At 38.7% G+C, this 22870-nt stretch overlaps 1 protein-coding gene across 2 annotated transcripts in view; it reads right to left on the bottom strand.

The window, feature by feature from the left end:
- Positions 1-220: 220 nt before the first annotated feature.
- The window catches only part of LOC105335256 (laminin subunit alpha), a 43861-nt gene continuing 21211 nt past the window's right edge, over positions 221-22870 (bottom strand). The window contains exons 48-73 of one of the 2 annotated variants that reach the window (XM_066065026.1): positions 22589-22779; positions 22228-22344; positions 21826-21983; positions 21554-21692; positions 21307-21400; positions 16541-16657; positions 16102-16287; positions 15397-15551; positions 12266-12436; positions 11886-12013; positions 9049-9199; positions 5596-5720; positions 5114-5451; positions 4623-4716; positions 4384-4501; positions 4046-4195; positions 3769-3914; positions 3474-3650; positions 3247-3371; positions 2853-3018; positions 2369-2729; positions 2072-2225; positions 1504-1640; positions 1020-1119; positions 697-819; positions 221-489 (exon numbers count right to left, since the gene is read on the bottom strand). In XM_066065026.1, the coding sequence (XP_065921098.1) occupies positions 332-489; positions 697-819; positions 1020-1119; positions 1504-1640; positions 2072-2225; positions 2369-2729; positions 2853-3018; positions 3247-3371; positions 3474-3650; positions 3769-3914; positions 4046-4195; positions 4384-4501; positions 4623-4716; positions 5114-5451; positions 5596-5720; positions 9049-9199; positions 11886-12013; positions 12266-12436; positions 15397-15551; positions 16102-16287; positions 16541-16657; positions 21307-21400; positions 21554-21692; positions 21826-21983; positions 22228-22344; positions 22589-22779 (4079 nt within the window). In that variant the 3' untranslated portion in view covers positions 221-331. Of the gene's footprint in view, positions 490-696; positions 820-1019; positions 1120-1503; positions 1641-1722; positions 1845-2071; positions 2226-2368; positions 2730-2852; positions 3019-3246; positions 3372-3473; positions 3651-3768; positions 3915-4045; positions 4196-4383; positions 4502-4622; positions 4717-5113; positions 5452-5595; positions 5721-9048; positions 9200-11885; positions 12014-12265; positions 12437-15396; positions 15552-16101; positions 16288-16540; positions 16658-21306; positions 21401-21553; positions 21693-21825; positions 21984-22227; positions 22345-22588; positions 22780-22870 lie in introns of those variants that run through there. The other variant, XM_066065027.1, reaches the window with a different exon arrangement.

The raw sequence follows: 22870 nt of genomic DNA, 5'->3' as shown, positions 1-22870 counted from the left end.
ACAACCACCTCAAGTTTTTCCAAGATAAATTTGTATTAGAAAAAAGAAAAGTTTTCACTTCTTGAGGGCTATCAAAATAACAATTAAATACATGTAAAAGGATATGCAACAACAAATTTTCACTTTTACGATTGGGGGGGAAAGGTTTTGTTAATTTTTTTTTTGGTAGCAACTATTAGTTGGATGCTCTACATGTAATAAAACTGTAAATGGGGATTTCAAACTGGATTTTGATTTTGATTTTGCATCTCACTGAAGTTAAAAGTCTACCCTGTTTACAGACCAAACTTTTAGTAAGGCTTATTGCACATGGCTGTCTTATATCTGTAGTTTAGTTCCGGGGACATTTGTTCAGAGTAACATCCCCAGTGATGTCCCCTGAAGACAAGTATTGGGCTTTGTACAGTTCTCCTTTACCACGCCTGATCTCAAAATTACGAATACATCCAGAAAAGTTCCTGTCAGTCAAAATTCCTGTCCTGGTAAAATCTAAATTCAACAAAATAAATGTTAATATAAAATAACTTAATGCTATGACATCAAAGAAAAGATAATGAGTAAACAAAGCAGAAAAACTTTTTCACATATTAAAACCAATAAATAAATTTGCAGTCCCCATTGCTCTGTTGATATATGGTATGTAACTATATATAAACTCCTCTACAGGATTAAGATGATCATTAATCAGTGACAGACCTGGGACTCCTCCTATATACATGGGATCATTGGTGTTGATCTCGGAGGATCCCACCGCGCCTGTTCCCGCGGGGGCGTTGTTCCCATCCACCGTCAATAACAGAACGTTCTTGGCCTTGTTTACTGCAAACCAAAGAAACATCTAACTAAGGCAATGTCAAACAGAACTTATTCCTAAAACATGTAACAGTATCATGAATTTTTTGTTGTAGATTATTCAACATTTTAATCTTATATTAGTTGTAAAAAGGATATATTCTGGACTACTTGGTGAAATATAATTTCATCCAAAAAGAGGATCATGAGTCCTGTCTTTCACTCACCACTGATACTGTGCCATTCACCGTCACACAGTGCATTTTCCTCTCGAGGCGTGTATTCCGTCTTGACCTCCCCTTGTCCATTGTCAGCTGTAGCAACAACCTGTCAACAAGAGCAAGCACAAAACTTGGTGACAAGGGCATTTTATTTATAAAATATCTGTACAATAAGTAGTAATCAAAACTGTAAACAGAATCAAGCTAACTACTGTAAACCAACTTTTATTCGCGACGACTTTATTAAGCGATTTATCAAAGATGATCTGGTTCGCAGCGACTAATTTTCGCGACTAAACCTTATCCACACCTTCTTCTTTTATTACAAATATATAATAATTACTGGTCCACGGTGAGAAATATTTGCGACAATGAGACCCTCGTGAACCTCGCAAAAATTTCTCCCACGCAAATAAAAGTTGGTTTACAGTATCTTCCCTGCATGTATGTCAATGACATATCCTCTATCAGAATAACTAAAAACACAAACCTTTCCATCCACAAGTTGAAGGAAAATGTAGTCTCCTTTTTCGGCTGGATCATAGATTGCAAGGATGACCCCGCTCAAATTCCTGGGTCTGATATCCAGGTTAAAAGCAAAGTCCAGACCCACATAGTACTTATCATCTGTGTAATAAAATAATGGACAGTTAGCTCTATGTAATCAAAGTCCAGACCCACATAGTACTTATCATCTGTGTAATAAAACATTGGACATTTAGCTCTATGTAATCAAAGTCCAGACCCCCAAAGTACTTATCATCTGTGTAATAAAACATTGGACAGTTAGCTCTATGTAATCAAAGTCCAGACCCACATAGTACTTATCATCTGTGTAATAAAACATTGGACAGTTAGCTCTATGTAATCAAAGTCCAGACCCACATAGTACTTATCATATGTGTAATAAAATAATGGACAGTTAGCTCGATGTAATCAAAGTCCAGACCCACAAAGTACTTATCATCTGTGTACTGGTAATAAAACATTGGACAGTTATCTGTATGTATTCAATCATATCCCTTTGTCTCCCCCGACACCAGAAATGTAAGACTTACACAGAGTGATGTAGCCTCCCTGGTCGTTGAAGAAGGTTCCCCTCTCCAGATTGGCCACACAAGAGCTGACCTTCTGTGTCGCATTAGGCTGACCAAAGGTCTCGTAGTTCTGTTCCATGTTACGCATACATCCCTCAAAACTGCCTAGTACACCCTGAACAAAAAAATTAGTATTCTTGTGTGAATTTTTTCAGGCTCATTGTAAATACAGGTGATTCTAATGGTCAGAATAAGATTGCGTTAATCATGACCTAGTGATTGAACCAGCCGTTACCATTCATTCCGTAGAACACGTACCTGTAAGTGTTTCTTGACTTTGTCGTTAGAGGATAGGTCTGGATTAATCCCACCCACAAAGAATGGCTTTCGGAGGTTCAGCGACTGTGTTGGACCAGGAGAAGTTCCCACTTTAGCTGTGCCCCCATCCACAGAGATCTTCCCTGTCTTCTGATTTCTTCCAAACTCCACGGTATGCCATTTGCCGTCATTGTATTTTTGGTCAGTTTCAAGATTCAGGGCCCCAGAGCCACAGTTGAAAGAGAAAACAAGATGGCCGTCTTTCATGATAAGGGAAATGAAGTCTGTCTTTCGTCTGTCTGTGGCATACAACATAATTCCTCCACTGCTTGTTGTCTTAAACTCTATCTCTATATTGGCCCTATAATGAAATAAAATCTTGCTGGTGCTTATTTTAATCAAACTTTTAAGAACTGCTCCACATCATGGAAATTTCCCTTCACTTTGTTTTGAACAGTACACACTAAATGGACATGCTTCTTACTTGACTCTCAGACTCTTCCAGCCCACATACTCGTGGCGGCTCGTCAGCGTGTCACCAAACTTGAAGCCCTCCACGTCTCCTGGACTGATCGTCTCGACGTCAACATTTGACGGCAGGTGACACTTCTCCTCTGGAGCCACTGTCACTTCCTTAGTTGACTCCTCAGCTTTTAAATATCAAACAAAAATCAGTTTCTAAGGTTTCATCTACATTAAGTAAAGATTTGAAATGTTTTCTATATTATCATAATAAATGCTGTCGATCTACATTGATTTCTTGTCACATATTTCTTTTTAAAGTTATGAATGGATAGGAGACATGTTAAGAAGAATCTTGATACATGATGACATCACACAACACTGAACTGATTGCTGAGTGATGATATGATACGTACTGTCAGTGGGGAATGTTGGTAGAACTGTTGTCGTGGTAACACTAATCTCTGTATCCTCTATAGGACATTCACTGAATGAGACATCTCGCACATTCTGGCGTGGAATGGTGGCAAAATTTAAGAAACTGAAAAATAAATATCCAAATAGAAACATCCGAATAATTTTTTTTTCATAATTAATACTTGATTTCCTGGCGTGGTTGATGTATGCAGTGTCAATTACTTACTTTCCGTTGATTGTGAAATCAGACATACAGCCGGAGAATCTGGCAGTGGACGCTACCAGTCTTTCTGACATGGTGAAGTCGGTGCCTCCGATGTAAAGAGGGCGCTCCGTGAATACATCTGTGCCCGATCTTCCCGTCTTATCCACCATTTCCTGGTCATCTATATTCATCATCAGCCTACAAGATAAACTCTTTCTTTTTTTAACTCAGAACACATAATGCACTTCCACACATGGCAAGCTCACACATAAAGAAGAGTATGATAATGATCATCTTTTGAACCCATCCAACATACTTTGCTCCCATTTTCATTATGGACACATAGTGCCAGTTTCCATCATTGTATGTATTGACTGTGCTTTCCAGAGCCAGGGGGGCACCACCAGGGTCAGAGGTTACCACCAGACGACCTCTCAAAATAGCCACGGAGAATCCAGATGTCTGAAATGGAACATTGACTGAACTTAACATATCATTTGATAATAAAAACAACAGTAGAGACCAAAACAGAAAGTAAATAATCTACATGTAATCCTTCGACTTTCATTAAATATCTGGGAGCGAGTTCTTACCTGGTCGTTGTTAGATGTGTACAGAATCATGCTGGCGTTGGACAGTGTCTTAATTCTGAAGGTCACATCAAAGTTGGTACCCACACTGGCTGCCAGCTCCTTGGAGATGAACCCACGCCTCTCCTGGTCAAATGTGGCAGTTCTCAAGATCTACAACCACAGTCAAATCATAGGAATAGAGACACACAAAAATCAGTGTTAACATTTAACAATATAACCTGTGTTTAGATCATGTAAGAAGTAATATGTCAATTAAAGGAATAGAGAAGCACCGATGCAGGTCACTGCTAGTGTGTATAACCTGCGTTACAGTCGTGATAGAGCTAATGATTTCTGACCTGTTCAGGACATCCCCGGACTACGCCCTTGGCCGCCTCATTCTTGTTCAGATCCCATTTGTTGATGTTGAACTGAAGGTCCTGTACACAGCCATCAAAACCTCGGGATTCCACATTACTACAACATAGCTCACATTTTTATCCTAGGCTGTTATTCTCTACAGATTAGCAGTAGTATTCTTCTCTATTACAGATAGTACTCTGTTAAAGCTTAGAACATTAATGTTAGCGCGACATACCCAACAGGAACAAAGAGTCGGTTGTATCCTCCAATGAAAATGTCGTCTGTGTAGCTAAGTTCAGTCAGTGATCCCGGAGACTGGCCTTGTATGGCTGTGAACAAACAACATGTAAAGCTAGCCATTACAAGTACAATGTGCTATAAATAAACTCAAACACCAACAAGAGAAAACATTGTCTGTTGTCGATATAAGTACACAATGTGAATTTGATTTTAAATCAAGAGGATTTTGGTGCTATTGTAGTCATGATATTATTTTAGGAAGCTGACTGATTGATCAAATTAATATAAACCATCAGACCCCCCAAAAATAAACCGAGATCAGAAAAGGTCAAATTCTATCTAAAATCTACCTTTCTTATCAACTTTGAATCATACAGAGGAGTACACGCAATGCCTACCGCCAAATTGAGTCGTTATTTGAACATAATTATCTTTATTTAAAACCATTTAATTTAAATCAAATAAACAGGCGTAACAACAGCTTACCGTCTCCATTGTCCACCTTGAGCACCCCGAACCTCTCCTGTCTCTGGGCCTGGATCGTGTGCCAATTCCCGTCGTTGTACGTCCCTGGGGTGATCAGTTTGGCCGGCATGCCCCCAAGGTCGTACTGGAACAATACGTGACCCTCCTTCATCTCCAGCGACATGAAGTCACGGTTCTTGCCCATGAAGAAGATCAGTCCATTTTCAGCGTAGGTCTTGAAGCTCAGGATGATGTTCGATTCTTTAGCCGGTTTGAAGTTGACCTTGGAAGCGCTCAGCCTCACGTAACCTTTGCCATTGAATCGGAAGCCATTGGATACAACTGATTTCATGACATCTCTAAAAATCCCCAAAAAATCAATTCTTGACATTATATAAACTTTCAAAACCTTTCATCTAAACAAAAAACTAAATTTTTGAATCAAAAGCAATATGTCTTTCATCAAAGCTTACAATTCCAAAGAAAATCTCGCACTAACTGACCTTTCAATGGCTCCTTTGAAGTTGTTTTCTCCTGCCACAAAGTTCCACAATCCCAGTGGTTTCCCATCAAACATCACCTCTTCCATAGCACCATTATAGTACGTGGAATCCACAGGGCGAGGTAACTGTGTATAGAAAATACAAAGGGTTAAAAGTCAAAATCTGCTTTGTATGTATTTTTATACATGTAATAACGTACTGTTTCAGCAGGAAAATCATTAATATGAATCCCAAAAACATCATTGGTACTATTTATTTCTATTTTCCTTTAGCTTAATACAGTCAAACTTGGTTATCTCGAACTAGATGGGACATACTGTTTAAAAATTGAGATATCCGAGTGTTCGATATATTGAGGGCAAAATACCGTATTTTTCGGGGCATATGTCGATGTGGGGCATAGGCCGAATTGCTAATTTTTAGACAAAATTCAAGAAAAATCCTTAGACTAGCCTAATTGGGGGATAAGCCGATTTTCAATCGATGATTTCTATAGTGAAAGTATGACCGATGATTAAGAAAGTCACCGTATTAAGTATATACTTTCAGAATATCGATGTAGAAAGTCAAAAGAGTAATCAAAGTTATTAAATTTGCTTAACATATACATTTCAAGCAATTTTTAAAAATTAATCTGTGTTTTGTGGCTGTTTGGTCTCTTCCGTATTCGTCGGTGTATCGTTGTGTATCGTAATTTTACATAGTGTAAATTTAATTGCAACACCAACCTCCGTGGTTCTGTCTGGTAGAACTAAGTATAATATTTTACCAAACCTTTTATATTTTATTAATACCTTATTGCTAAATCTCATTTAATCAAGTTATACTTTGAAAGCTACTTGTAAATACAGGGTATGGCGTCCATTAGCTCAACACGTGGTTTCATATTCAAATAGAGTTAAATCGCTATGAATGAGAAAACGAAATACCAAACATTTGTGTTCTTTCCATTAATTAATTAAATAGTGACTTGTCGTTATGCAGAGAAGTTGTAATGTTAAAAACACAGTTAATGCAATGAAGTGTAACGGTGTTCACTAGGCTACGTGCCCCCAGGCTGTGTTTTAGTCACGGGTTTCACACCTTTGTATATACACACGACACCAGAATACCGTTATTTCATCCAACAGAAAATTAATTGTAAAAACACATAGCATTTGATTTATTCTACACCCAAGACCAGTGATTCCTACGAACGCAGACCTGAAGAATTCACCAAAATTCCGTCATATTACATTCTACTCGGTTTCGTTTTCTTTTTTACTACGCAATAATAGTTTCCAGGGTTCATACATGAACGTGGGAAAAAAATTCTTTTGATTGGGATTGTAAAGAAATATCTTGTACAGTACTGTACATTTTATTACTCACGATGTCATTACAAAAATTATCAACGGGACAACTATCGAACAATAGTTCAAACGGATGAAAAAAAACCAACCCTCATAATAAATTGCTACAACAGTACAACGGATAAAAACAGTGGATTTTATATTTTACTGTTAAATTTTTTTAACTTTGAGTCTAAGAATAGCCGATCCCGGGGGATAGGCCGGGGCTCGCTCATCGGAGGAAAAAAATACCGGCCTATGCCCCGAAAAATACGGTACTTAAATCAAAGTACTGAAGTACTGACGGGAGTTGATTTTATCGATTATTATTTATTCAAAATCAACGATATGTGATTTTGCAAGAAGTATCAGTAATCTAAATATTTCTGAGAAATTGTATGGTTCCAGGCAAGATTGATCTCTTGTCTTGTTCAACCAAACTCTCGGCTGTCTCCGTTTATCTCCGACAAGCAAGAGAGACTCTATTAACGGAGACAGCCAAGCGTCTGGTTGAACGAGACTACATTGAACTCTAGCGTAGGGATACATAAGACTTAAAAAATATCTAAACTGTTTGTACAATTTAAAATCTTACTATTTTCACGGTATTAATAAATAAGTTTTCTTGAAAAACAATGCTTCAGAATACATAGCATCAAATTTATCGATTATTTTCAAGAACTAAGTGTTGTCAGCGGTATTGATTTGTGCTTAGGTCCAAACACTGTTTCATTTTCGCGTTGCCCGAGTTAGTGCATAGGAGAGTTGATTAAAATCAACTCCCAAAAATAAGTGGTTGGGACTTACACATAACTTCAACCAGGCTTGGGGCGAATTACATTGTAAAGTAATGCATTACATTACCATTACTTCATGAATTTTGGCATTAAATTACCATTACCATTACTTGGTTTTCTTGAAGTAATGCATTACATTACCATTACATGAGTAAAGTAATGCATTACCATTACCATTACTTTGTTTTTAAAAAAGTAAAGCTAATAAAGAGTTTTTGCAAATGTTTCAAACATAAAACACTCCTTAACATATCTACAGTTTAATGTTCAGTATCAGGTTCAAATTCAATGACTATATATACAAGAGTCATTCTTTATTTGCTAAATATATATAATAATCTTGTGGCATTATGAACAACATATTACATAAGTAAAAAGATATTATTTTATAGACATTTGGCATGATACAATGTCAGATATGATATAGAGACACAGAATTTGTGCATAATAGAAAACAATTTATGGAATAATGTTGCTTTTATTAAAAAGCTAAATAGAGATATTTCCCCAGATAACACAAATCTTTATAATTTTGGACACTTAATTGTATTAATTTATAGACAGAGGGTTTTTCCCAGTTATATTTCTTTAAATATATTTTAATTGCATTTCTTTATGCTGAGGACACCTTAAGACAAAAGATTGCTGTTATGATCAAAGTTTCAAAGGTTTCATCTTTTAATTGCATCCTATTAGTTTGAAAATCTTCCCAGCTATACTAATTAAACATTCTACAGGTGCAGCAGAAGCTGGGACTGAAAGATTATTTGACAATCTTTATCTTAGGATATATTAAGTGAAAAACTAGAAAAAATACATGAATCTTGTATTTTCTATCAGTCCAAACTTATGTACTTAATATACATGTACATCAGAGAGAGAGAGAGAGAGAGAGAGAGAGAGAGAGAGAGAGAGAGAGAGAGAGAGACAGAGAGAGAGACAGAGAGACAGAGAGAATTATTTTCAAATGGGTTATAATATTTTAAGTGATTTTGATTTTCATCATGGATGGACAGTGCATTCATTTTGCCCTTAAAGGTGCATGTCTGTCCCCTATTCTATTGGGACATGGCATAGGGAAGGGGATTGGGGTGTTTAGCACTTCTTATAACAATAGATTGTTTTGATACTTAGGTTATCCTGTGGGCACAGTGTGTTGTTGACATCTGACATATCGATTATAATGGATATGTTGAAGTCTTCGACATATCCACTATAATCGATATGTCAGTGTTCGAGATATCAAAGTTCAGCTATAACAACAAATTTTAAAACTTTGTTTCTATTAACAGGAGAAATGTCTATTGATGTCTTCAGAGCCTTACCCTGACGTCGCTGGGGACCCCACCCACATAGAACTTGGTGGTCTGGGGGTTCAGCTCTAGGACGGTGAAGGTTCCGCCGGACTCTCCCGTCACTTTATCATTGTTGTTGTCTCCATCTCCTATGACCTCTAACTCTCCAGACTTCCCAATCCTTCACAAAGACCAAAAACATCACCAAGTGAACAATAACCAAAAACATCAACTGAACAATATCAGAAAATATGGACAGATATTACAATTTCATGTTGAGGAAATTATTTCTTCCTACACAATGTTAATGATGCAAAGTATGACATACTGAACAAAGCGATATATTCACCATTTCTATTTTATTTCTGCCCCTTTCACTCTCGTTGTCAGCATGCGAGTTTAAGACTGGGTGAATTGTAATGAAACCAAGTTTTCTCTTAATATTTGACTGTGTTTAATCAAATTTAAGACGAGGCAAAACCGTTTACAAGTGTAGATGGGTGAAAATAACAGGGGATGAAGTGACCCTGTATACAGTATGTTGAACTGACTCATAACCCTTCCTCTGGCCTTGATCACCCCAGAATTACCCAGACTCACTTCCTGGCCTTGATCACCCCAGACTTACCCAGACTCACCTCCTGGCCTTGATCACCCCAGACTTACCCAGACTCACCTCTTGGCCTTGATCACCACAGACTTATTCAGACTCACCTCCTGGCCTTGATCACCACATACTTATTCAGACTCACCTCCTGGCCTTGATCACCCCAGACTTACCCAGACTCACCTCCTGGCCCCGGGACCATAAAACTTAGACAAGCTCACTTTTGATCTTGGTCTCACTTTTCTGCTATATATTCCTTTTGTTAAAGTGAGACTGAGATCAAAAGTGAGCTCGTCTAAGTTTTATGGCCCCGGGGCCTGGCCTTGATCACCCCAGACTTACCCAGACTCACCTCCTGGCCTTGATCACCCCAGACTTACCCAGACTCACCTCCTGGCCTTGATCAACACAGACTTACCCAGACTCATCTCTTGGCCTTGATCACCACAGACTTATTCCGACTCACCTTTTGGCCTTTATTACCACAGACTTATTCAGACTCATCTCTTGGCTTTTATTACCACAGACTTATTCAGACTCATCTCTTGGCCTTGATCACCACAGACTTATTCAGACTCATCTCTTGGCTTTGATCACCACAGACTTATTCAGACTCACCTCCTGGCCTTGATCAACACAGACTTACCCAGACTCACCTCCTGGCCTTGATCAACACAGACTTACCCAGACTCACCTCCTGGCCTTGATCAACACAGACTTACCCAGACTCACCTCCTGGCCTTGATCACCACAGACTTATTCCGACTCACCTTTTGGCCTTTATTACCACAGACTTATTCAGACTCATCTCCTGGCTTTTATTACCACAGACTTATTCAGACTCATCTCCTGGCTTTTATTACCCCAGACTTACCCAGACTTACCAAGACTCACCTCCTGGCCTTGATCACCCCAGACTTACCCAGACTCATTTCTTGGCCTTGATCACCACAGACTTATTCAGACTCACCTCCTGGCCTTGATTACCACAGACTTATTCAGACTCACCTCCTGGCCTTGATCAACACAGACTTACCCAGACTCACCTCCTGGCCTTGATCAACACAGACTTACCCAGACTCACCTCCTGGCCTTGATCAACACAGACTTACCCAGACTCACCTCCTGGCCTTGATCACCACAGACTTATTCCGATTCACCTTTTGGCCTTTATTACCACAGACTTATTCAGACTCATCTCTTGGCTTTTATTACCACAGACTTATTCAGACTCATCTCTTGGCCTTGATTTCCACAGACTTATTCAGACTCATCTCTTGGCCTTGATCAACACAGACTTACCCAGACTCATCTCTTGGCCTTGATCACCACAGACTTATTCAGACTCACCTCCTGGCCTTGATCAACACAGAATTACCCAGACTCATCTCTTGGCCTTGATCACCACAGACTTATTCAGACTCATCTCTTGGCCTTGATCAACACAGACTTACCCAGACTCACCTCCTGGCCTTGATCAACCCAGACTTACCCAGACTCATCTCTTGGCCTTGATCACCACAGACTTATTCAGACTCACCTCCTGGCCTTGATCAACACAGACTTACCCAGACTCATCTCTTGGCCTTGATCACCACAGACTTATTCAGACTCATCTCTTGGCCTTGATCAACACAGACTTACCCAGACTCATCTCTTGGCCTTGATCACCACAGACTTATTCAGACTCACCTCCTGGCCTTGATCAACACAGACTTATTCAGACTCATCTCTTGGCCTTGATCACCACAGACTTATTCAGACTCATCTCTTGGCCTTGATCAACACAGACTTACCCAGACTCACCTCCTGGCCTTGATCAACCCAGACTTACCCAGACTCACCTCCTGGCCTTGATCACCACAGACTTATTCCGACTCACCTTTTGGCCTTTATTACCACAGACTTATTCAGACTCATCTCCTAGCTTTTATTACCACAGACTTATTCAGACTCATCTCTTAGCTTTTATTACCACAGACTTATTCAGACTCATCTCTTGGCCTTGATCACCACAGACTTATTCAGACTCATCTCTTGGCCTTGATCACCAGACTTATTCAGACTCATCTCCTGGCCTTTATCACCACAGACTTATTCAGACTCACCTTTTGGCCTTGATCACCACAGACTTATTCCGACTCACCTTTTGGCCTTGATCAACACAGACTTATTTAGACTCATCTCTTAGCCTTTATTACCACAGACTTATTCCGACTCACCTCTTGGCCTTGATCACCACAGACTTATTCTGACTCACCTCTTGGCCTTGATCAGGTACCATTTGCCATCAGAGACGTCCATTTTGGAGACGATTTCCGCTGGATCAGATCCAAGGTTGTAACGCAGGAGTGGGCGTCCGTCTCTCAGTTCTAGAGACATGTAGTCCTACAATAAGAGTGTTTAGATATCACATCACTGTCAATTTTTTTTATCATGGGTTTCTGTCACACCAATTTACATGTAAATGTAGCCGTTTATATGACAAGCTTGACAAATTCTCAAGCTGCAGTTAATGTACCCATTTGCTGGTTTACAACAATGCTTTAAAATTATACCTGTGATATTTAAATTTCCATCACCGTAAGCTTTTTTTAAAAATGTTGACTATTTACAACAACAGTAATTTTGATAACTTACGGGTGTGACTCGGTTTGGCATCATGTCCGCTCCAACGTAGCCAAGCAGTGCCCTCTTCTGGCGAGTCTGTACATACATGGAGAGAGTGGAGTAGGAGCCAGCAGACTCAATATTGGCTGGATTTCTCAGTGTGGCTGTTGTGTTTCCAACAAACTCCAGACCGACACGGATCTGTAAACAAAATGAAAACAAATTAATCAATATCTTCAAAACTGGTATTAATATTGCATTTCTATTACTACACAACCAACAAGAGGCCCATGGGCCACATCGCTCACCTGAGGAACAAGAGGTATGATAAAATCAGCTCAATGGAGTCATAATACAAACTATCTGGACAATGTACAATAATTGATGTAAATCCTGTATAAATAAAATCCATTTTCCCCTGGATATTCTTATGTTTATAAACATTAGTCCTTTTTCTAACAGGATGATTTTATAGTCATATCATATGTTGAGTATTGCAGATCTAAAAAAGATCCCTAACAATAGTTTATATATGGGATATAAATTTACATCAAACTTCTGAACCTTCTCGTGAGGCCAAAGAATTGTCCTGGGGCCAAAGTCTTAACAATTATAAAGATCATCTGGCTGATTAGTTTCTGCGAAGATTTTTAAAGATTTACCCTATATATTCCTTTGTTAAACTTTGACCCCCCCCCCCCATTGTGGCCCCACCCTACCCCTGGGGATCATTATTTTCACAACTTTGAATCTACACTACCTGAGGATGCTTTCACACAAGTTTCAGCTTTCCTGGCTGATTAGTTTCTGAGAAGAAGATTTTTAAAGAATAACTCTGTTTATTCCTATGTAAAACATCGACCTCCCATTGTGGCCCAAACCTACCCCCAGGGGTCATGATTTTCACAAATTTGAATCTACACTACCTGAGTATGCTTCCACACAAGTTTTGGCTTTCCTGGCTAATTAGTTTCTGAGAAGAAGATTTTTAAAGATTTACTGTATATAATCATATGTTAAACTTCGATCCCCCATTGTGGCCCAACCTACCCTCGGGGGTCATGATTTTCACAACTTTGAATCTACACTACCTGAGGATGCTTCCACACAAGTTCCAGCTTTGCCGGCGAATTAGTTTCTGAGAAGAAGATTTTTAAAGATTTACTGTATATATTCCTATGTTAAACTTCGATCCCCCATTGTGGCCCCACCCTACCCCCGGGGGTCATGATTTTCACAACTTTAAAATTTACACTACCTGAGGATGCATCCACACAAGTGTCAGCTTTCCTGGCTGATTAGTTTCTGAGAAGAAGATTTTTAAAGATTTGCTTTATATATTCCTATGTAAAACGTCGATCCCCCATTGTGGCCCCACCCTACCCTCGGGGGTCATGATTTTCACAAATTTGAATCTTCACTACCTAAGGATGCATCCACACAAGTGTCAGCTTTCCTGGCCGATTCGTTTTTGAGAAGAAGATTTTTAAAGATTTACTTTTTATATTCATATGTTAAACTTCGACCCTCCATTGTGGCCCCACCCTACCACCAGGGGTCATGGTTTTAACATCTTTGAATCTACACTACCTGAGGATGCTTCCACACAAGTTTCAGCTTTCCTGGACGATTAGTTTCTGAGAAGAAGATTTCTAAAGAGTTACTCTATATATTCATGTTAAACTTCGACCCCCCATTGTGGCCCCATCCTCAGGTGAGCTAAGTTTACAATTCAATAAGTGGGTTTCTGGAAGAACAGATTTTGAAAATTTTCGTAATAAATATTGACAATTTTTTAATACTTTTTTAATCTTTAGCTTTTAAGATCTGTGTACAAATATAGAATTGTGAGCAAATCTCTGTATCTTGCTTATAATTCGAAGCTTAACACTCAAATATGGTTAGTACCGGTAAATAGAAATTGTAAACAACATGCACTACATGTATAACAAATAAAGAACACAATTTATTTTTTCGAAATGAATCATATATATATATACATGGATATACCTACATATTTCCGTAAGCGATATCAAACTCTATTTAAACTGAATAAACTAGAGAAAATGCCGAGCATCTCAACAAAACCTATTGCATTAATCTACCATTACGCAAAAGATAATGCCGAATTACCGATAGAATGAATTGTGTTTCAGTACCCCTACATCAGATTTTGCTTAATTTGCGCAGGTAAACAGTTAACGTAACTGTTTGATTTACCGAAGTCTCTGATTGATTTGATACGTAAAAATCACGAAATACAGACGATAGTTTCCAGGTTACAAAGCATAAATAATGAAAACGAAACGAAAATCAGAACAAGCTAACACCAACGTCATGTGTGAAAACTGTCAACGCATTGAAATATTTAGCCTCAATTTACTTCACAAAATCGGCACCAATATATTTTTCATGTTTCAAAACTTCCCTTCATACGCGAACTGTTGCACAACAAGCAAATTCATCATAGTCAGATCGACCCTTTTTCGTATAATGTCATGGCAATATCTACAGCGAATACAAATATACTAGTCCATCAAATATCCTGAAATTTTAATGAGATTGGCAGATTAATAACTGCAAATCTTTTGTTTTGCCCAGGCCAAGTCTTGCCTACCCATTTTACCGTATGCCGAGCCCGATTGAAACACGCCTTTCCTTTATTATTATTTTCGTAATAACTTCGATTTGAAACAAAATTACCCCTTAATTTTTGCAATTTATATTTTCCTTCCCATAAGGATAATTTATGCTAAACTACGTTGAATTTGCCTCGGTAGTTCTTGAGAAGAAGATTTTTTAAAATGCACCCCCCTTTTTCTACAGTTTCAAGGTTTTCTCCGCTTTGAATATAGATCGGACTTTAATTTTTGCAATTTATATTCGCCCTCCCATAAGGATGCTTTGTGCCAAATTTGGTTGAAATTGGATAAGCAGTTTTAGAGAAGAAGTTCAAAATGTGAAAAGTTTACAGACGGACAGACGGACAGACGGACAGACGGACGGACGGACAGACGGACAGACGGACAGACGGACAGACGGACGACGGACAAAATGTGATCAGAATAGCTCACTTGAGCTTTCAGCTCAGGTGAGCTAATAAAAAAAATAATACAGATTTATCATGCAATGGCAATTAACACTTTTTTCCACATACTCACCCTGTTGGCAGCGTCTCGAGCCAGCTCAATCTGTTCTCGGAGTCGACTCAGGTTGGTGTAAACTCCATCTCTCAGTGCCTCCACGGCCTCTTTCCGTTGACCCAGAAGGTTGATCTGTGTGATCACCTCAGGCAGGTTGTCCCTCACAAAATCACCTACAAACAACACAACAACGCTAGAAAATCAGTGGACGTTTTTGGTGATTATTCAGTTTACTGGTTCAGCTGTTAGATAAGAGATGTCGCAAACTTTAGATCTTTTAATCCTGATTTAGAACAGAGCACCTTGTTCTTTCATACCTTTAAAGTGTTAACAATGTAAACCTACAATGTACATGTACATGCAAAATGCTTACAATATTTAAATGAAAAATGCCTTAAACAAAAACCTAAAATGTCTACAATATAAACGTGAAATGCCAGCACTAAAAACCTAAAACGCCTACAATATAAACGTAAAATGGCAGCAATATAAACTTTAAATGATTACAATAATGCCAGCAAAATAAACTTAAACCAAAAGCTATTACATTTCATCTATTCTAATGCAGATTTATCAAATTTTTAGGACAATAAAAATTTTCTATTATTTGCTCTTCAAATTTTTATCCCATTTGGGATATCATATCCCAAACGCATTTGAGCAATTGATCCGAACCCGTACAATATAAACATTTAATGCCTACAACATAACCCAACAGCTCACCTTGACTGGTGGCATCAGCAATGTTCTTGTCTGTCTTAGCGACAGTGTTGGCCAGTCTATCTATCTTGTTTTTGTCCTCCGGAAGCTTGGCTAGAATTGTGCCCACTTTCTCCTGGGCATCCAGAGCACGCTGCCCGGCTGCAGTCGCTCGAATGCCCGCATCTCTTGTTCTGTTTTCAAACTCATCTACAACATCAACATTTCGTATGAAATTAGTCTTCAATTATCATTCACCTAAGAAATCAATGTTCAAAATTTTGTACTGTCATATCTATGTATCAATTATGAATTGATTTTTCTGGATACCTATATTTCCTTTATATTAACTATACATCATTTGTTCATGCATGTTCAGTAATTGAACATTTTAACTCCTTTTTACTTGGTAATTGATTAAGATTTGCTCGACATTTTCACTTTTTCTATCAAGTATACTTACATCTGCCGAGTTCCTGGATTTGGAACTTAAGGTCATTCATTCCGCGGCTGATTTCATCATTCATTGTCTCCACATCGTCTGTACTCAGTTTGGCTTCACGCAATCTCTCTGACAACTCTAGGATTTGTAAAAAAAAAATATATACTAGTTTGATAAATTAATCTTTAATTATTCTAGCTTATATTTTCCACCTGTGGGAAGAATTAGTTGATATGCTGTTTGTATCATGCAGTATCTCATCAGATAAACACTAACTGCTCTATGATTACTGGCTGTATCATGCAGTATCTCATCATATAAACACTAACTGCTCTATGATCACTGGCTGTATCATGCAGTATCTCATCAGATAAACACTAACTGCTCTATGATTACTGGCTGTATCATGCAGTATCTCATCAGATAAACACAAACTGCTCTATGATTACTGTCTGTATCATGCAGTATCTCATCAGATAAACACAAACTGCTCTATGATTACTGTCTGTATCATGCAGTATCTCATCAGACAAACACTAACTGCTCTATGATTACTGTCTGTATCATGCAGTATCTCATCAGATAAACACAAACTGCTCTATGATTACTTTCTGAATCATGCAGTATCTCATCAGATAAACACTAACTGCTCTATGATTACTGTCTGTATCATGCAGTATCTCATCAGATAAACACTAACTGTGATTACTGGCTGTATCATGCAGTATCTCATCAGATAAACACTAACTTCTCTATGATTACTGGCTGTATCATGCAGTATCTCATCATATAAACATCAACTGCTCTATAATTACTGGCAATCAACAGTATAAATACTGAGTTTACTGACCCACTTCTATAGGGATACTGACCCACTTCTATAGAGATACTGACCCACTTCTATAGAGATACTGACCCACTTCTATAGAGATACTGACCCTCTTTTATAGAGACACTGACCCACTTCTATAGAGATACTGACCCACTTCTATATAAATACTGACCCACTTCTATAGAGATACTGATACACTTCTATAGAGATACTGACACACTTCTATATAGATACTGACCCACTTCTATAGAGATACTGACCCACTTCTATAGAGATACTGACCCACTTCTATAGGGATACTGACCCACTTCTATAGGGATACTGACCCACTTCTATAGAGATACTGACACACTTCTATAGAGATACTGACACACTTCTATAGAGATACTGACCCACTTCTATAGAGATACTGACCCACTTCTATAGAGATACTGACCCACTTCTATAGAGATACTGACCCACTTCTATAGAGATACTGACCCACTTCTATAGGGATACTGACCCACTTCTATAGAGATACTGACCCACTTCTATAGGGATACTGACCCACTTCTATAGAGATACTGACAAACTTCTGTCCTGTCCAGATGAGTTATATAAACATTAACTGCTCTATAATTACTGGCAATCAACAGTATAAATACTTAGTTTACTGACCCACTTCTATAGGGATACTGACCCACTTCTATATAGATACTGACCCACTTCTTTAGAGATACTGACCCACTTTTATAGAGATACTGACCCACTTCTATAGAGATACTGATACACTTCTATAGAGATACTGACACACTTCTATATAGATACTGACACACTTCTATAGAGATACTGACCCACTTCTATAGAGATACTGACCCACTTCTATAGGGATACTGACCCACTTCTATAGGGATACTGACCCACTTCTATAGAGATACTGACACACTTCTGTCCTGTCCAGACGAGTTATATAAACATTAACTGCTCTATAATTACTGGCAATCAACAGTATAAATACTTAGTTTACTGACCCACTTCTATAGGGATACTGACCCACTTCTTTAGAGATACTGACCCACTTTTATAGAGATACTGACACACTTCTATAGAGATACTGACACACTTCTATAGAGATACTGACACACTTCTATATAGATACTGACCCACTTCTACAGAGATACTGACACACTTCTACAGGGATACTGACACACTTCTATAGAGATACTGACACACTTCTATAGAGACACTGACCCACTTCTATAGAGATACTGACACACTTCTATAGAGATACCGACACACTTCTACAGAGATACTGACCCACTTCTATAGAGATACTGACCCACTTCTATAGAAATACTGTCACACTTCTATAGAAATACTGACCCACTTCTATAGAGATACTGACACACTTCTATAGAGATACTGACACACTTCTATAGAGATACTGACACACTTCTATAGAGACACTGACCCACTTCTATAGAGATACTGACACACTTCTATAGAGATACCGACACACTTCTACAGAGATACTGACCCACTTCTACAGAGATACTGACCCACTTCTATAGAGATACTGACCCACTTCTATAGAGATACTGACCCACTTCTATATAGATACTGACCCAATTCTATAGAAATACTGTCACACTTCTATAGAGATACTGACACACTTCTACAGAGATACTGACACACTTCTATAGAGATACTGACCAACTTCTATAGAGATACTGACCCACTTCTATAGAGATACTGACACACTTTTATTGAGATACTGACCCACTTCTATAGGGATACTGACCCACTTTTATAGAGATACTGACACACTTCTATAGAGACACTGACCCCACTTCTATAGAGACACTGACCCACTTCTATAGAGATACTGACCCACTTCTATAGAGATACTGACCCACTTCTATAGGGATATTGACCCACTTCTATAGAGATACTGACCCACTTCTATAGAGATACTGACCCACTTCTATAGAGATACTGACCCACTTCTACAGAGATACTGACACACTTCTATAGGGATACTGACTCACTTCTATAGAGATACTGACACACTTCTATAGAGATACTGACACACTTCTATAGAGATACTGACCCACTTCTATAGAAATACTGACCCACTTCTATAGAGATACTGACCCACTTCTATATAAATACTGACCCACTTCTACAGAGATACTGACACACTTCTATAGAGATACTGACCCACTTCTATATAGATACTGACCCACTTCAATAGGGATACTGACTCACTTCTATAGAGATACTGACACACTTCTATAGAGACACTGACCCACTTCTATAGAGACACTGACCCACTTCTATATAGATACTGACCCACTTCTATAGGGATACTGACCCACTTCTATATAGATACTGACCCACTTCTATAGGGATACTGACCCACTTCTACAGAGATACTGACACACTTTTATAGAGACACTGACCCACTTCTATAGAGATACTGACCCACTTCTATATAGATACTGACCCACTTATATAGGGATACTGACTCACTTCTATAGAGATACTGACCCACTTCTATAGAGATACTGACCCACTTCTATATAGATACTGACCCACTCCTATAGGGATACTGACCCACTTCTATATAGATACTGACCCACTTCTATAGGGATACTGACCCACTTCTATAGAGATACTGACACACTTCTATAGGGATACTGACCCACTTCTATATAGATACTGACCCACTTCTATAGAGATACTGACACACTTCTACAGAGATACTGACACACTTCTATAGGGATACTGACTCACTTCTATAGAGATACTGACACACTTCTATAGAGATACTGACACACTTCTATATAGATACTGACCCACTTCTATAGAGATACTGACCCACTTCTATATAGATACTGACTCACTTCTATAGGGATACTGACCCACTTCTATAGAGATACTGACCCACTTCTATAGAGATACTGACCCACTTCTATAGAGATACTGACACACTTCTATAGAGATACTGACCCATTTCTATAGAGACACTGACCCACTTCTATAGAGACACTGACCCACTTCTACAGAGATACTGACACACTTCTATATAGATACTGACCCACTTCTATAGAGATACTGACCCACTTCTATAGAGATACTGACCCACTTCTATAGAGATACTGACCCACTTCTATAGGGATACTGACCCACTTCTATAGGGATACTGACACACTTCTACAGAGATACTGACCCACTTCTACAGAGATACTGACACACTTCTATAGAGATACTGACACACTTCTATAGAGATACTGACCCACTTCCATAGAGTCATTAGAGATACTGACCCACTTCTATAGAGATACTGACCCACTTCTATAGAAATACTGTTACACTTCTATAGAGATACTGACCCACTTCTATAGAGATACTGACACACTTCTATAGAGATACTGACCCACTTCTATAGAGATACTGACACATTTCTATAGAGATACTGACCCACTTCTATAGGGATACTGACCCACTTCTATAGGGATACTGACCCACTTCTACAGAGATACTGACCCACTTCTACAAAGATACTGACACACTTCTATATAGATACTGACACACTTCTATAGAGATACTGACCCACTTCTATAGGGATACTGACCCACTTCTACAGAGATACTGACCCACTTCTACAGAGATACTGACACACTTCTATATAGATACTGACACACTTCTATAGAGATACTGACCCACTTCTATAGAGTCATTAGAGATACTGACCCACTTCTATAGAGATACTGACCCACTTCTATAGAAATACTGTCACACTTCTATAGAGATACTGACCCACTTCTATAGAGATACTGACACACTTCTATAGAGATACTGACACACTTCTATAGAGATACTGACACACTTCTATAGAGATACTGACCCACTTCTATAGAGATACTGACACACTTCTATAGAGATACTGACACACTTCTTTATAGATACTGACCCACTTCTGTCCTGTCCAGACGAGTTATAGCTGACTCCAGTAAAGCTGTGCTGTTCCCCTTGGAATTCTGGGAACTCTCTCCTACACCATTAGACTGTGAAAAAGAAAAAAATCACGTGCAAAGATTGGTTCATTTTTCTGCAATACAGGTACGCTAAATAAAAAACAATGTGAAAATGGATACACAAATCAGTGGCTCGCAGAACTGAGGTTGACCTAATATTTGACCGAAAGAATAAACACTGACCTTTCCATGGGCTTCATTTGCAGCTTCAAGAGCTACACGGGAAGCATTATTAGCATCATCAATGGCGTCCACAATTCCTTGAAAAGCACTGGCGGCATTAAGAGCATTGGCAGAAGTCTCCCTCGTGTCTGTGTAGATACTGCACCAGAAAAAAATCGGAATCTTTTAATACGTCTGGAAGAAGTCTTTTTTTTATATACATGTAGAAGCTATTTATTTGATGGATTGTTTACAACAGGACCTTATTATAATATTAAAGCTTTGATACGCACTTTTCCAGGAACTGAGCCTGCTCGGACAGGGACTGGGCACGCTCCTGACTCTCGTTGACCTTGACGATGGCTTCCTCCAGACCACTGGTCAGATTGCCCACAAAATCACGCATCCTTCCGACAGCTGCATCGATCTGTGAGGCCCGGGTCTCAGCTTCCTGAAAACAAAAGGTATTAATTTCTTTTAAAAAACATTAAAAAGGAAAGCGCTAACTTCAAATGCTACAAAAGCCTGTCAATTTTAAAAACTGTAAATTTTACTCTTTAAATAATCAATTTAGAATTAAAAAGGACTGTAGAGCAGCAGGTAGAAAATATCCAAGCCCTTGTTAATCATCAGACATCTCATATATGAACACTAAGAAGACACCACCAGACGGCAGACTGATGGTTTGGACTTACGTAAGCTGCGTCACTAGACACACCCAGGGCTTCCCGCGCATCCATCAGTAGGTTGTCTGACATGGAATGCAGCATCTGGACGTCCTTCTCTGACATATCCAGGGTCCCCAGTCTCACCTAAATGTCACATAATGAGACCAACATCAGGCTATGATAAAATACTTATAGAAAATATACTTTAACAGTAAAATTCATTAAACCTGGTTATTGGAATTTCTAATAATTTGTGATATAATATGACTTTTTTCTGAAGTGCAGTAGCTTTATCCTTCAAATCATTGCCAGAGAAATTGCTTGGGCATAAAAATCAACCAATTTCTGAATTGAATAAAAGAACATGAACACTATTTGAGGTTGTTACCTTGAGTATGCTCATTGTCTGTTGATTGAGGTCATTAACGAGGTCCTGAGCTGAGTCTGCTTCCCTGTCCGAGTTCCTAGCGTTACTCTGGAGATCGTACAGCCTCATTATGATATCTTCTGCCTCCTTCAGGGTTTCTCTAGAACTGTTGGACTGTTCACTGGCAAACCAGAAGCTCATTTGTGCCAGCACTGAAATCAGGCAGTATTGATATCATAGCAAGCGAATAAGAAAGATGTGGACATTTGATCTGAACTGACAAGAAGGAGACCTTGCGCAATT

Source organism: Magallana gigas, chromosome 7 (genome assembly GCF_963853765.1).
Source record: "Magallana gigas chromosome 7, xbMagGiga1.1, whole genome shotgun sequence".
Lineage (NCBI taxonomy): Eukaryota > Metazoa > Mollusca > Bivalvia > Ostreida > Ostreidae > Magallana > Magallana gigas.
Note: the sequence above shows the minus strand (reverse complement) of the source record. Positions and strands in the feature narration are given on the sequence as shown.